Raw genomic sequence first — 15,405 nt, forward strand, 5'->3', positions numbered from 1 at the left:
TGCATAGTTGTTATGAAATGACAAATGACCACTAAAAGGTGAACTCACACCCCATATACCAACATAATAAATTAATTATACAGATATATTTTTCTTTGTTGTATCATTAAAATCCTTGCCAGCCCCTCACCAAACAGAAAAAGACTTTTGGAGCCATCCTGTTGAACCAGTGCTTTCACGTACTACACTAAGGAAAATAAAGTGACTCAGTTGCTTATTTGTAAGTAAACTTTGTAAGCATAATTGTTTGCAATGATGAAGGCAAACTATGAGGACGTGTGAATATAATTAGAAATCCCTTGGGCTGGGGGCAGCACTGAGACATATGTTCATCGATAGTGCAGAGATCTGAATCTTAAGCAGAAAATAAAAAAATGGGTTCTTTGGCAGTAAAGGTCTGGCTGGCCATTGCCAGATAGTCCCTCTGGCAGCTTAAGAGTTTAACTCCAGGATTTATGCAGTGAGTATAAAAAGACTAGAAATAAAGTCAGTTTATCTTTGCTAAACTGGGACCAATCAATTAGGACACAAGTCAGCATCTTCTATTTCCTGTTCTAGCCTAGACTTTCCAGCCAAACAATCCATCCAATACAATTACATAAGAAACAAAGGGAAATGTTCAAATCATTTAATCATACTGGCAAACCTGAAAAACTGAATACTGGATTTTCTGATCCTCACCTGTTAACTGTTACAAATTGTTCACTAGAGTAGCATCTATTTCCTGATAACTTAATGAAAATTATTTAAGTAGAAAATCATGATTTTAATTTTGATGCCTGCTTATGCCAATTTCTTACTGCAAAATCCACTTTTCTTTAAAGTACCACAAAATCTAGCCCCAAATGTGCATTATTAATCACTTACCAATATATTTTTACTTCTTTGCCTTTGCTGAGCAAAAAGTAGGTAGGAAAACATTTATACACATATATAAGACAGTAGTAGCCAAAGGCAAAATAAGATACGGTCTTTGAATGCATCTGTCAAACTCTTAACATTACCCCAAAGACAACAGAAGCTAAAATGAAAGGTTTCAATTTATCCTCTGTCTGCTGTTTTATATCACAAGTTCTTGATATAAGATATTAAAGCCAAGAACCAAAAAGTCTGTACACAGATTTGGGGGAGCTCTATTACTTATAAACAAGATGGCTCAACCACAGTATGTTTTAAGAGGACACAGATTATCGATCACAGAGCTTTTTGGTGGTTTGAAAAAGTTTGCACACAGATAACACCAAGGATTTGTCTTTTACGAAGACAGAAGGTTGCAGAATTGCCTTCAATCTCACTATTCTAATTTACAGTTGTCATGCTCCATTCATTGGAAGAATTTTCTCACCCTCTTTCTACAAATATTTTACATCAGAACTGCAACAGGTTTCTGAGAGTCAAATAGGATGGTGCCACAATCAAGATAAGTGATCTCATTATAGAAACTTATCTTTTGAAAATGTGAAGAACAACTTCAAAACTCAACAAAGCTATTGTAGCAAGGAGTTAGGATTACAGGCTCTTTGTACCATCAGGAATAAATAATGAATACATTATCCTAACTCTTTTTGAGATCCACAGTGGGAAAAAAAAGCTTTCCATATTGGCAGAAATCGCACTCTGGCCATATACAGATTGTTTAATTCGTGGCTACAGCACCAGGTGATGCATTAAGGGTACTTCCTTAAAAGAGAATAATAAAACATTTTATTTTTTTGGAAATCTTTCTTAATTGAAGATACTGCATGGTTTCTGTAACTTCTCTTTAGCTGCAAGGGAGACTATCACAGATTATTAGAATCTTGTCAGTGATCCAATGTTAGCTGAACTAAACTTATGGGAAAACACCAAATATAAAGTTGGAGAAGAGTTAACCAACATATAAAAATGTCCATAACTGTTTGATGTGACTTCATTTGCCAGGTGGATGAAATGAAATGGAATGGGACAAATTATGAAGGGGAATGAGTTTCCTGGAAATATTAGCAGAATCAGACACTTGGGGTGAACAAGCACTTCTTCAGTGTACTTGAACATAAAACAGATTAATCTACGTTCTTTTTTCCCTTGAAGCATATGTTTGCTAATTGAAAGCAATACTCCATTAAGGAATATTTTATTGATGTACGTGAATCTGGACATGGAGCAAAAGACCCTCCAACACTTCCCCAGCCCTCAGAAAGTTCTCTGTAATTTTGAGTCAGTCTTTATTACTGTCGTCATTCGTGATTGTCTTGAGGCAGAGTTGGAGCTCATAATAACTGCCAGTTGAATCCAAATAACATCTGATTAGTTTCCTGGCTCCTAGCAATCTCTTCTATAATGCAGTGTTGCTGCCAGACCAAATGGAGCTTCCGATACCGCTCACGAGATAAATGAAGGGGATTGCCCCTCCTTCAGGGGAGGAAAAAAAAAAAAATGTAAGTTTGAATCAAATAACTGCCACATCTTTATAGTCTGAATTAGCATGCACTCTTGAGATGCTTTGGAGCTCAGAAGACCCACTGGGACAAGGTTTAATAAGGGATATTCTCCCTTCGTCATTGATCACTGAGAACTTGATAGGTTACTTAGCTAATAAAGCAGAAATTTACTCCTTAACTATTTATAAAATAGGTCAAGTATACCATGGACATTATGGAACCTCATTTAAATGACCACTGAGGTTTATAACTTGAAGCAGCACTATTCTTTTTTGGGTGGTTGGCCTGAATGGGGCTTTAGTGGCTTTTTGGCCTCATATAGTTTATCCAGCTTCAATTTATGATCTTTGCACAGTAGAGGTTAGGTCTGAGGTATAACACTAAGCCCTAAACTTATAATTTGCTCCTCAGAAATATTTGGTTATAATTGTCCATATGATACAAAAATATTGGCCGGGCGCGGTGGCTCATGCCTATAATCCTAGCACTCTGAGAAGCCAAGGTGGGTGGATTGCTCGAGGTCAGGAGTTCAAAACCAGTCTGAGCAAGAGCGAGACCCTGTCTCTACTAAAAAATAGAAAGAAATTAATTGGCCAACTAAAAATATATAGAAAAAAATTAGCCGGGCATGGTGGCGCATGCCTGTAGTCCCAGCTACTTGGGAGGCTGAGGCAGAAGGATTGCTTGAGGCCAGGAGTTTGAGGTTGCTGTGAGCTAGGCTGATGCCACGGCACTCTAGCCCGGTCAACAGAGCAAGACTCTGTCTCAAAAATATTGCTGGTGATTAGCAAATATTTAAATAAAATAGCCATACTTCAATTCTAGGGTTGCACATTTTATAACACTGCATAACAGCTAATCCAAGATAAGTAAAGTTTGGCTGTTGCCAATAGTGAAGAACTGTGAGATCCCCATTCCCTGAAGCATTTAAGTGTCTCAACTGGTTGGGAGCTTTCAAATTGCCTAATTATTTTTAAAGTTCTGCTTCTTTGTTTCTTTCTGGAATAACTCAGATTATCCTCAGTCATTACCTTCTTTTACCACTCAGATTTTTCTCCCTAAACCTAAAGACAGGTCAAATGCTGTCACAATAAAAACAAATCTCGGTAAGATCAAAGAAATCCCAAGCCCCATCTAGTGAGTCTATTCATTCTGAGAAATATTTCACAAGAATAAAATTTCAATTACACAAAAAGTTCATTGTAAGGGGATCTGATCTTATCTCTATGTACTTTTGGAATCATTATTAAAGTGGCTATACCTCCTCATTCTCATACCTCCCATCAGTTGGACCCCAGTTCCTATCACTGAAGGACACAGAAAAATTAAGGATTCTAAATATCTTGCTAATGTTCAAAGCAAAGAAGGCAGATATAACTGGCTAATAAAAAGTTTCATGTATTGCAACCGAAAACAATGAATATCTACTCTAAACCAAACTCCAACACTGGACAAATTTCTTTCTTTTATATAGCAGTGTCAAACCTTTTAAGTAATTCTGAAGAAAGGTTGATTAAAATTACAGAACATTCAAACATTAGGATGGTTGGTATCTCTAAAAATGTTGGAGAAATATTACCTTCAAATTTTGGAGAAGCACACAGTTGTGGAAAATTATGTGCTATATTTAGGATGGCATCATATTTAATAATTTAAATTTGAAGCTATTTAAAAAGAGCTCTCAATATATAGCATTAGCTTTTGTGTTTAAAGAACTGTTACCATCCATATACAATGTGACTAAAATAAAAAATGAACACTATAAAAAGAGAACTGATTGAAACTTTCCTATTAAAAGAAAATCTTACTTTAGGCCAGGGTCTGTTTCTCCATATTCATCCAAGTAAGGAGCTGGATAGGCACAGCCTCTGGCTTTACCTTCCACCAGGACCACTCTGCATTCTCTGATTCTGAAGGACAAAACCAACAGGAAATATGATTAAGTGCATTTGTACAAATGATAGGCACTACATCAAAGTTAATCTAGAGAAAAGGTATGGCCAATATCTGTTAGGAATTCAGCATAAAGACAATATAAATATAGACCAATAGACTAAATTGTATTTTATCTAAATAAAACAGAACAAACAAACATTGCTATTTTTATTGAAGCTATACTGACTGAATATATTAAAGGGAGGGAGGAGGCTGTCCTACATGAGCCACAGACACCCTAGAAAATGGTGGCTGGGATTGTTTCTATTCTATTTCCTGACTTACAATCTGAGGGGGGATGAGTAGGGAAAACTCACAGAAGAACAGAATCACATTTTCTAGTCCAGTAATCTGAAGCCAGTCTGAAAATGTCAACTAGGGAAGTGCAAAGGCTTTTCTGGCTAGAGCCAGCCTCCAACAGTGCAGATTAAAAAGAACCACTGCCACCTTGAAGGCACTTGAGACTCTTACAACAGATAAGTGGAGACAAAAAATGTTTGTGTACCTGTGTACAAGAGAGTAAGTTCTACAGAGAGAAACTATAAAATAAAATGTTGGGATAGGTAGTGGGTTTACTCGCTGTGAGTTCCCTGAAAATAGGCATTTGGGTTTGGCTTCCATGCATTCTTTCCCCTTGGTTCAAAAGATGGCTATGAGTAATGATTATGTATCCCATAGTTAGTAAGATATTTGGGTTTATAGAACAGAAATTGTATTACATGGAAAGAATGGAAAGACATCCACTTTTAATTTTATTTCTGTATCTTGGGAAACTTACACACTTCTTTCATAAATATAAGTGACTATTGTTTTACTCTTGATCTTTTGCTGAAAGACAAGGAGAAACAGGTTGATAGAGGAGATGAAGACATTGAAAGGACAGCATAAAGTAATAATTTACAGGTACTTCCTATTTGTTTAAGATTTATCACAAATAATGGAAATGTAAATAGAATTTTCTTTTTTTAGTACTTCTTCTGTAATATCTTCTCAAACGCAGGTTTATGCTCTAACTTCTGATCCATCATTTCCTATCAACACACTCTCCTACCTACCAAAATGGCCTCCAGATTGGATCCAGATCATTATAAAGCTTCTAGAACATTCCTAACTCACTTTAGGAAAATGCAGACTCCAGCTCCACAGTGAAGTGCATGAAAAATGCAAGCTCCGACCTCTTCCCCATTCACAATTTCTTGGCAGCAAATGTTCTGAGAACACAGTATGGCCCCACAAAAAAGACAGAGGACAGGATGCTTTCGCTCATCATCTGCAGACCGCGGGCACCTCAAAAGAGAAGAAAACATTCAATATGGGGGAAAAAACCAGAAAAAGCACCATATATCTAGTTAGCAATGAAGCATATTTTTTTCACTGGCCCATTTCCAGCAAAGAAAGCTCAAAAACATAAGGAAACATCTAATTAGATGATTCCTCTTTAATACTGCCCCATAAAAGGACTTAATGAAAACTCTTCTGATTAATGCATAGTAAGAAAATCTATTATTGCATATATGTTGTCCTGATAATTCTCAGAAAGTACAGTGATTAAATATACCTTGAGATTGAGATTCATTTAAAGAATCCAGTCGTCATCTAACACGCCCAATTTACAGCCAACTAACTCCCTCACCTGCATTGCTTTAGTCAAGCTTGTGTCTTCAATGCTGAAGGAGTATGATCTTGGAGGTATGCAACTGTTTAAAAGAAAATATTGGCCAGACACAGTGGCTCATGCCTATAATTCTAGCACTTTGGGAGGCTGAGGTATGAGGACTGCTTGAGGCAAGGAGTTTGACACTAGCCTGAGCAACATAGTGAGACCCTGTCTCTAAGAAAACATAGAAAAATTAGCTGGGCATGGTGTGTGTGCCTATAGTCCCAGCTACTCAGGAGGCTGAGGCAGGAGGATCACTTGAGCACTGGAATTTGAGGATATACAGAGCTATGATGATGCCACTACACTCTAGCCCAGGTTACAGGGAAGATCCTATCTCAAAAAAAAAAAAAAAAAAAAAGGAAAATAACATTTTGTAGTAAGGGTCCAAACATATTTTCCCCCCATTTCTTTGAAATATTCACATCTTTAGGGTTGAAATGAGAGATTGTAGCCTTTGAGTTGGCCCACTCTTCTACCTAGGAATCATAGCAAGTTTTAGGAAGGAAAAAGTGACAGAGTTGACGTGCTTGAACCAAGTTACAGTACTTTGAGATCTGACCACTCTACACAGTGTATGCTGGAGGCTTGCTATATTGCACCCCAAAGGAGAACAATGATTATCTTTTAAAAAGAGCTTTCCATGCTCCTCCTATCTCTGCTGTATAATGAACACAATGGTAAACATGAAGAATTCCTAAATTTGGGCAGTAAAAAGTAAATGCAACCAGAGGAGAGATCCAACTAGGCCCACATTGGGGTCAGAATAAAGAACATCAGAATCTCCAATAGGATTTTTATTTGAGACAGAGTCTCAATCTGTTGCCCTGGCTAGGGTGCTATGGCGTCAAGCTAGCTCACAGCAACCTCAAACTCCTGGGCTCAAGCAATCCTTCTGTCTCAGGCAATCCCTCTGCCTCCTGAGCAGCTGGGACTACAGGCATGCACCACCATGCCTGGCTAATTTTTTCTACATAGTTTTAGTTGGTCAATTTATTTCTTTCTATTTTTAGTAGAGACGGGGTCTCCCTCTTGCTCGGGCTGGTTTCGAACTCCTGACTTTGAGCGACCTTCCCACTTTGGCCTCCCAGAGTGCTAGGATTACAGGCATGAGCCACTGTGCCCAGACCTCCAATGGGGTATTGAAAGTTTATTCTCTGATCCCCAGTTTCTCAGTCAAGATAAAACCAACAAACAAATAAAAACAAACCACATCACCACTGTCTACATAGAGCAGAGGGCATCTATGCAGAGGCATTCCATTCCTGCTTCCTATAGATGAGGGGGGATATTTATACTTCCAGGTGGTTGTACCAGAACATATTTATAACCCTTTTTGAATAAAGCCAATATTATCTTTCACCTTTAGTGCAGGATGGCTGAGTCTGAGTCACTAGCCATCCAACAGAGGAAAAGGGGGGAAGGTGCCTAAAGTATTGTAATTGATCAGCCACTCTCCAACATCAGAGATGGTTCAGTCTTAATGAAAACTGGTGGTGACACTAAAAATGAAAGAGACCTAAAACTTATCTTTATTTTTATATGAAACTGGTGAGTAGTAATATCATACAGAGGGATCTTCACTGTGATTAAACACTAACACTCTTCTCAGATCCCCCTAGGTGCCAAAAACCTGACACTCTTTAATGCCTGGAAGACAATACTTAACTCACTAGGCTTCTGTGGTGGCAATGCAGCTCTAAGATTAGGAGAATCACTGAATTTAGAACTGGATACAATCTTTGAAATTACCAAACTAATTTTTTGAAAGCTGAAGGGTAAAGTGACTCAACCATTCTTTTAATAGGCTGCCTAGAAATGGGGCAAGAATATTAAATTCAATTTTAGCTGGTAACACAGGCTGGAGTGTAAGCTACTCAAACCTCTACTGAGCCAGTCAGACACCCCTGGCTTCACGGCTTAAACCAATGGTTATAACTAAAGAAGAAAATTTCCTTAGTCATTCTGCAGGGCAGTGATTCTCAGAGTGAGCCAAAGAGAGGTTCTTCAAGATCTCAAAGTGATCCTAAATATAATCTTTTTCTCTGTTTCCTTTAAATGATAGCAAGTTATTTAACATATGACTAAGGATTACTACACCAAGGCAGTTAAATAGGGTTACTAACTGGTAACCTTAAAACAAAATGTAAGAGTTATTTGTGTTTGAGAGCTCTAATTTAAGTGTCTTACTAAGTCTGGCCACTTCACAATGCTTAGTAACATTATAAAACTCCTGAGCCTTGGAATTCCTTCAATTTGGAAAAAGGATGCTTTATCATCAGTAAATAATCATTAAAGTCTTGAATAGGCTTTCATTTTCAGTCTTCTGAGGTTCTTGTCTTCTAATTACAAGTACTACTAGTTTCATGTCATCATTATCAAGGTGATTTGTTTGCTATGGGAGGTGATGTGTTGCCACCTGAGTGTCCAGGATACATAATTGCATCAATAGAAGTTTCGGCTTATTATTTTCAAGACATGATGCACTATGATTCAAATACGAGCTATTCACACCCCAATAACTATAATTCCTCCATTCAGTGACATCTCTTTGGTGGTGTGCTGGTCATTAATTTATGCTATTCAAATAACTTACATCATTTTACAGTAATGTAAATACAATAAAAATTATTTTTAACTTTATAGAATATTATCTAATCATATAGAAACATGTTTAAGCTTATGTTCTAATCTTATAAAAGTAACTCACAGGTAATTCACATATGATGTCAGTAATAAGTACTAATCAGTATATAGTAACTTGTTTATTTTGTTTCTCACCAGTCTTTGCAATCATCCAATTCTTTTTCCACTTGAAATAATCAGTGTAAAGGGTGAGGGAAATAAAAACAAAGTGTGAGAACCACTGCTTTAGAGTGGTTCTGATTAAGGTGGGAGAGAGGAATGATGGCAAAAAAGCCAAGGGGGGTGTATGCCACTCCAAGGATCCAGGGTTGAACCTAAGTCACAATGCCATTATCTGTTTTGCTGTTATAATGAACTTCCACATAAGATTTTATTTGGAAAAAAGGGTTCTTGTGGCTTAAAAAGATTGAGGAATGCCATCACAGAAGATGCAAGGGTAGGGAGCCCCAGAAATTGTTGTAACGAAACAACTGTTGAACTGGCAAAAACTGTCTGAAGCAACTATTCTGGAACACTAGAGTCTTACCAAATACTTACAGCATCCAGCAGGGTACTTGATAAAGGGAGAAGCTGGTAAATTTTGGTGAGTTCTGGCATTTTGTGCAGTGACTACCATCTTCTATTTCCCAAGCCCATGTGGGGATGGTGGCTCGTTTTCCTGGTGTGGCTTGCTTATGACAAGGTGGACAATACAGACTTTGTCCTCCAGTAACTGGGGTTGTGTGTCTAGGTTCACTGAGGGGTGGTAAGGATGTGAAGAAATAGGAGCCCTCATACATTGCTCGTGGGAACAAAGTATTGATATATGCTACAACTTGGGTAAACCTCGAAAACATGCTAAGTGAAAGAAACCAGAAACAAAAGGTTGCATCTTGTATGATTCCTTTCATATGTCTGGAATAGGCAAATCCATGGAGACAGAAAGTAGGACTGCAAGTTATCAGTGGATAGTGGATGAGGGAAATGGGAAGTGATTGGTGTTTCACCAGGGTAATGAAAAAGTTTTGAACCTAGAGAGGTGGTGGTTGCACAACATTGTGAAGACACTAAATGCCACTAAGTTGAACATGGTTATTATTATATGTTATATGGATTTAATTTATTACTAAATCACCTCAATTAAAAAAATTGACAATCACAGTCAAAAAGATGCTCAGTGGTCATTTTTAAAAAAGTAAATTTGTTAGTGGTGGTATATACCAATTATGAGCTCAGAAACAGATTTAAAATTACACACACACCCCCACTCTTCTTACCTGAAATGAGAAGCTTGATTTAGGAGGCAACTATAGTCATCAGGAAGCTCTATCAAACTATTTCTTTTTCTAGGGTACCTAGAAATGAAATTTAAAAGGCAATTATATTTTTGAAGTAAATAAGCCCAGATCAAATATTGACCAAGGTGATAGAAGGAAGAATGGTTTAAAAATAACAAAAGGATCCGTATTTGCAATCCAAAGTAATTCCCACTGTTGACTAGATTAAATTTAAACTTCTCAGCCTAGAATTCCAAATCTTTCAACAGCTGGTTTCCTTTCCAAACTTAATTCCTGCTATTTCCTATGACTAAACTGTTCTAGCTAGATTTCCATACTGTCTAGGAAGGTAACATAAAGTAGAGGGCAAGAACACAGCCTTTGAAATAGACCTGGTTACAAATCCTAAATTCTCTGACACTTGACGAATTTCTGAACCTACGCCTGTACGTCCTCATTGTAAACAAGGGATAAATATATTATACTCTAATCATGGGCACAGCATTAATTTAATAACAGGTTCTCAGGAGGAAAAAAAAGGGATATATTAAATTAAATGAACTTATCAATTTAAAGGCTCATACTAATTAAAGAAATGTTAATATGAATATTAGCATTAAGGACTCAAACTCAGAGAGCTGTTGAGGACTAAATGAGATGTTGAAGTGAAACATAATATACTTAGTACTTAATACACATACTAGCAAATGTTATTCATTCCCACCATAGTAGATATGATAAAAGCCTTGTTTGTATGCTTTGGGGAAGATCATCTGAATAACAGAAAATTCTTTCCTTAAACCCCAATCAATTTAAATCTTATAATTCTTTTCTTTATCTTCAATACAGTTGTCTGTATTTAGGGCAACCATATCATTTATTGAACAAACTCATACTTTTTTTTTTAATGCAGACAGGGGTCTCGATATGTTGCCCAGGCTAGCTTTTTTTTTTTTTTTTGAGACAGAGTCTCACTTTGTTGCCCAGGCTAGAGTGAGTGCCGTGGCATCAGCCTAGCTCACAGCAACCTCAAACTCCTGGGCTCAAGCAATCCTTCTGCCTCAGCCTCCCAAGTGGCTGGGACTACAGGCATGCGCCACCATGCCCGGCTAATTTTTTCTATATATATTAGTTGGCCAATTAATTTCTTTCTATTTATAATAGAGACGAGGTCTCGCTCTTGCTCAGGCTGGTTTCGAACTCCTGACCTCGAGCAATCCGCCCGCCTCGGCCTCCCAGAAAGCTAGGATTACAGGCGTGAGCCACCGCGCCCGGCCCCAGGCTAGCTTTTAACTCCTAAGCTTAAGTGATCCTCTCACCTTAGACTCCTGAGTAAGTAGGACTATAGGTGTGTACTACTGTGCCCAGCTTAAATTCTATAATTCTTTCTATATTCAGCTAAAAATTATCTCCTCTAATACCAACCTGGCTTCATTAAGGATCTTTTCCTCTTGATATTTCTATAGCATTAATGGTATATTCCATACATTATTATACTTTATTTTATAATATCTTGAGTTTTGTGTTCATAACTAGATTATAAATTACTCATGACCAAAAAAGAGAGGTATGTGCTACCTCTTTTAAATTTCCCACAGTATTCTAGTACCATGCTGGGGAAAAAGATCTAAAAGGTGACTTGAAATACAGGATAAACTGAAATAAAATATTTGAAATAAAGGAAAAACTGTGCAAGATTAATAGTCCAAAAATATGCACTTGTATCTTAAACTTTTATTTTCTCTCTATTCTGAGATCCTTCTTTTCTTGGCGATGTAAACACTGCTGCATCTGAGCACAAGGACTGGATCTGTTGTCACTAAAGAACTAAAGCCAGATAACAAGGGAAAGCAGCATATGCATGTTTATGGTAGAGGAGAAAGGAGTTTAAGGGGTGAGAAAAGATGAGAAAAGAAGGCAAATGTACATTGTCTCACAATGTTTGCTTTACCCATAGAAAAATGGTATAGTGTTGGTACTGAAAGCTGGGGGTCAATTCTTCTGCTTGGGAATTTATCGATGCAGTTTGATCTGAATAAACATTGGACACTGTGCACAACACAAGCCAGGCCCTGGTGGGGATACAAAGAAGATGAGCATGCAGTTCTTACCCTTGCTGAGTTTACTGTTTAGTAATTCAGGGTGCTGGCAGGTACACATGCACACACACGCATGCCCACACACATATGAGAGAGGATATATTAGGGTAGGCCTCATGGAGGTGTCATTTAAACTGGTATTGAAAGAAGAGGTAGATTTTTACAGAGCTATAACTTAAGGGAGATAGGAAAGCTGAAGAAAGTTTTTTAGAGTAGTTTCTAAGTATAAACATAAGAAGGGAAGGGGGGTTATACCTCTATTTATAGGTTAGCTTTATTCTCAGAAAAAAGTGGTTTACAGAAATACCATACACCACTGCCCTCTGATTTTAATATACTACTAGCAGCTCTAGGATGCCACCTCTTTCTTTGCCTCTTTCTTTTTTAAATAAGAGACAGGGTTTTGCTCTGTTGCCCAAGCTGGAGTGCAGTGGTGCGATCATAGCTCACTGTAGTCTTGAACTCCTGGCCTCAAGCAATCCTCCCATCTCAGCCTCCCAAAGTGCTGGGATTATAGGCATGAGCCACCACACCCAGCCCTCCTCTGCCTTTTGATAGGCATACACCTTCTGAAGGGGGATTCTCTAAAGAGGAGACAGGAGCTTCTAACAACTTATGAGGCAAAGGACAGCCACTCTAAGAAGAAAAGAATTGTGTGAAGAATGTGATTTCTGGCAAAGACCTAACAGAAACGTGCTGAGTGAGAATGAAGATGGCAAGCTAGAAAGCATGCTGAGCAAACCAATTACTTTAGGAAACATGATTTATGGATGGGGGTAAAAGAATTAAGTAGTAAAACTAACCTGACCACAGTGCTTTTTTGCTTCAAACAGTTTAGTAAGGCAGGATCTGTGCACCACCTGTAGGTGAAGCCAAGAGAAAAAGCAAACAGATTAGATTACCCAGCTTCAGCATATTTGGAATGAGCCATTCTCTCCAATTATTTCTGTCCTTTCTTTCTGTGTTCCCCTTATATATTTATCTTACATTTGGCCCCTTTTCTTCTCCCTTTCTTCCTCCCTTTCTTTTTTGTGTCTACTTATTTTTTCCCTCTCTTACTAATTTTTTTAATTTTTATCGTTCTTATAAAAAAAACCAGAAACCAGTCTAAGTATTTAAAGGAGAGGGAATTTCCCAGGCAGTGGCAAAAAAAGTGATAGAGGGGCTGAGAAGCCAACCATGAGACAGAAAGGCAATTTAAAGATTACCATTGCCCCAGGCTGGAAGAACAAAAGGAAACAATGATATTATTGGTGCCCAGGGGCTAGGGTCACCAGCGGGATACTGGAGCCAGAGAAGAGTTACAACCACTACCAGAGATGCCCCGTAAGGCAGAGAGAGGTAGCTTGAATACTCAGGCTTGGCTCTTGTTCTTCAGCCTCCAAATCCCGCAAGTGCCTCCCACTGGCTGATCCTAGGCAGAAGCCAGTCCCCTATAATACAAAGTAGAGACAGATGAGGAAAGATTGTGAGGAAAGCCGGGCCAGGAAGGGTACAAAAAGCAAGGACTTTCTGATTAAACTAGAATAACAAGTTCAGAACTTACCTACTTCAAGAATATAAAAGCAAAATTAGTACAACCTACCATGATTGTACTCAACACAAGGATAATATTACTTTTTTTTTTTTTTTTTTTGAGACAGAGTCTCGCTTTGTTGTCCAGGCTAGAGTGAGTGCCGTGGCGTCAGCCTAGCTCACAGCAACCTCAAACTCCTGGGCTCGAGTGATCCTTCTGCCTCAGCCTCCCGAGTAGCTGGGACTACAGGCATGCGCCACCATGCCCGGCTAATTTTTTATATATATATATCAGTTGGCCAATTAATTTCTTTCTATTTATAGTAGAGACGGGGTCTCGCTCTTGCTCAGGCTGGTTTTGAAATCCTGACCTTGAGCAATCCGCCCGCCTCGGCCTCCCAAGAGCTAGGATTACAGGCGTGAGCCACAGCGCCCGGCCTAATATTACATTTTTAAAAACAATTCATTTTGATCACACTAGAGATCAGAATACCACATGAGAAATGAGGAAGCAAGGAATCTAACACAGAGAACCTAATGCACAAGAAGGGTGGCAGGAGACAGAGGCCGACATTCACACAAATCCTGACCTGGGCATGAAGAGAAAAAGATTAAAGAAAAAGGAGAAAGAAAAAGACAGAAAAGCATGGAAACTAAAGGAAATCTTGAGGGAAATCAGGTAAGAGTAACACAGTGAGAAGTGGTTATAAAAATGATGGAAAATAGTGCAGGCAAAGATAGGATAAGGAGACTAGAGGTCTCCTTAGGAAGATTGACAACGAACAGGAGGGCCGGTAAATAATGGTGTAGAAAGTTTTTCTGAAAGAAAGACACAATTCTCTCTGTGAAGTTTAGCTGATACATCTTTGCTCGACCAAATGACCTTCCTTCTCTCCTCAGTCACGCTCCTGAGATGCATGCTACCATGTAGATGTGCTCCTATTTTGGACACAGCTTCAATGTGGATTCTTTTGATATTTAATTGTGACTTTATGTCTGCTAGCAACATTCTCTCCCCAGCCCAACCCCATTTAAAACTGTGATGAGAAACCAGCTGTGGAGAAGGAAAATAAGTAAAATGAAAGGTTGTAATGGCAAAGCAAACAGAAATTCTAGCTGTCTGTAGCTGCCGGTTTTATCCTCACACCTTAAGTGTATGAATATGAATTAGGAATCTCGTATACTCTTGCTCCCCTTCAATCAATGTTAATCAATCTAAAAGCTTAGCAAGTGATTGTAATTTAAAATTTTCAAACTGTATAATAACCCAACAATGACATTTTACCCCATAGTACCTCTGGAGCAAGGGCCTTACAGTATCCCAATACTCCTGGAAGAGCAGGAACAAATTTGTGGGTAAAGACAGATAGCTACAGAGTGCATTATACTCTCCTTCTGTAGAATCTGCAAGAGAATAAAAACACATTTAATAAGCTCATTATTCTTACCTGGTCTATCTATTTGAATAGAGTTTCTTCACTGTTTATGTTTATTTCTATAATCTCTATATATGGAGTATATTTTGTACTCTATAAAACCATCGGTGGCAAATAATCCACAGTGATCCTTTTAAATCATAAATCTAATAGAGTCACCCTCCTGATCAGGTGGCTCCAATGTCTAACCATCATACTTAGTATAAAAGACAAAGTCCTTATCATGGCCTGAAGGCCCTACATGATCTGTCCCTGCCTGCGTCTTGGACCTCATCTCCTGCGGCCCTCCCCCTGTTCATTAGGCTTCAGCCTTACTCATGTCTTCGCTGTTTTTTGACTATGCCAAGCAAAGCCTTTGGATTTATTACTTCTGCTTAAGAGTACTCTTCCTTCAGCTGAAACCCATCTATGTAGCTCTTTGTTCAATGTCTCCTCACAGTG

General features: G+C 38.3%; 1 protein-coding gene across 3 annotated transcripts in view; it reads right to left on the reverse strand.

Moving 5' to 3' along the window:
- Positions 1-2,111: 2,111 nt before the first annotated feature.
- The window catches only part of UBR1 (ubiquitin protein ligase E3 component n-recognin 1), a 133,396-nt gene continuing 120,102 nt past the window's right edge, over positions 2,112-15,405 (reverse strand). For all 3 annotated transcript variants that reach the window (XM_076004287.1, XM_076004286.1, XM_020285980.2), the window contains 6 exons: positions 14,824-14,932; positions 12,817-12,873; positions 9,915-9,992; positions 5,472-5,642; positions 4,229-4,330; positions 2,112-2,391 (listed from right to left, as the gene is read on the reverse strand). In XM_076004287.1, coding sequence (XP_075860402.1) covers positions 2,250-2,391; positions 4,229-4,330; positions 5,472-5,642; positions 9,915-9,992; positions 12,817-12,873; positions 14,824-14,932 — 659 coding nt within the window. In that variant the 3' untranslated portion in view covers positions 2,112-2,249. The remainder of the gene's footprint in view (positions 2,392-4,228; positions 4,331-5,471; positions 5,643-9,914; positions 9,993-12,816; positions 12,874-14,823; positions 14,933-15,405) is intronic.

Source organism: Microcebus murinus, chromosome 6, assembly GCF_040939455.1.
Source record: "Microcebus murinus isolate Inina chromosome 6, M.murinus_Inina_mat1.0, whole genome shotgun sequence".
Classification (NCBI taxonomy): Eukaryota; Metazoa; Chordata; class Mammalia; order Primates; family Cheirogaleidae; genus Microcebus; species Microcebus murinus.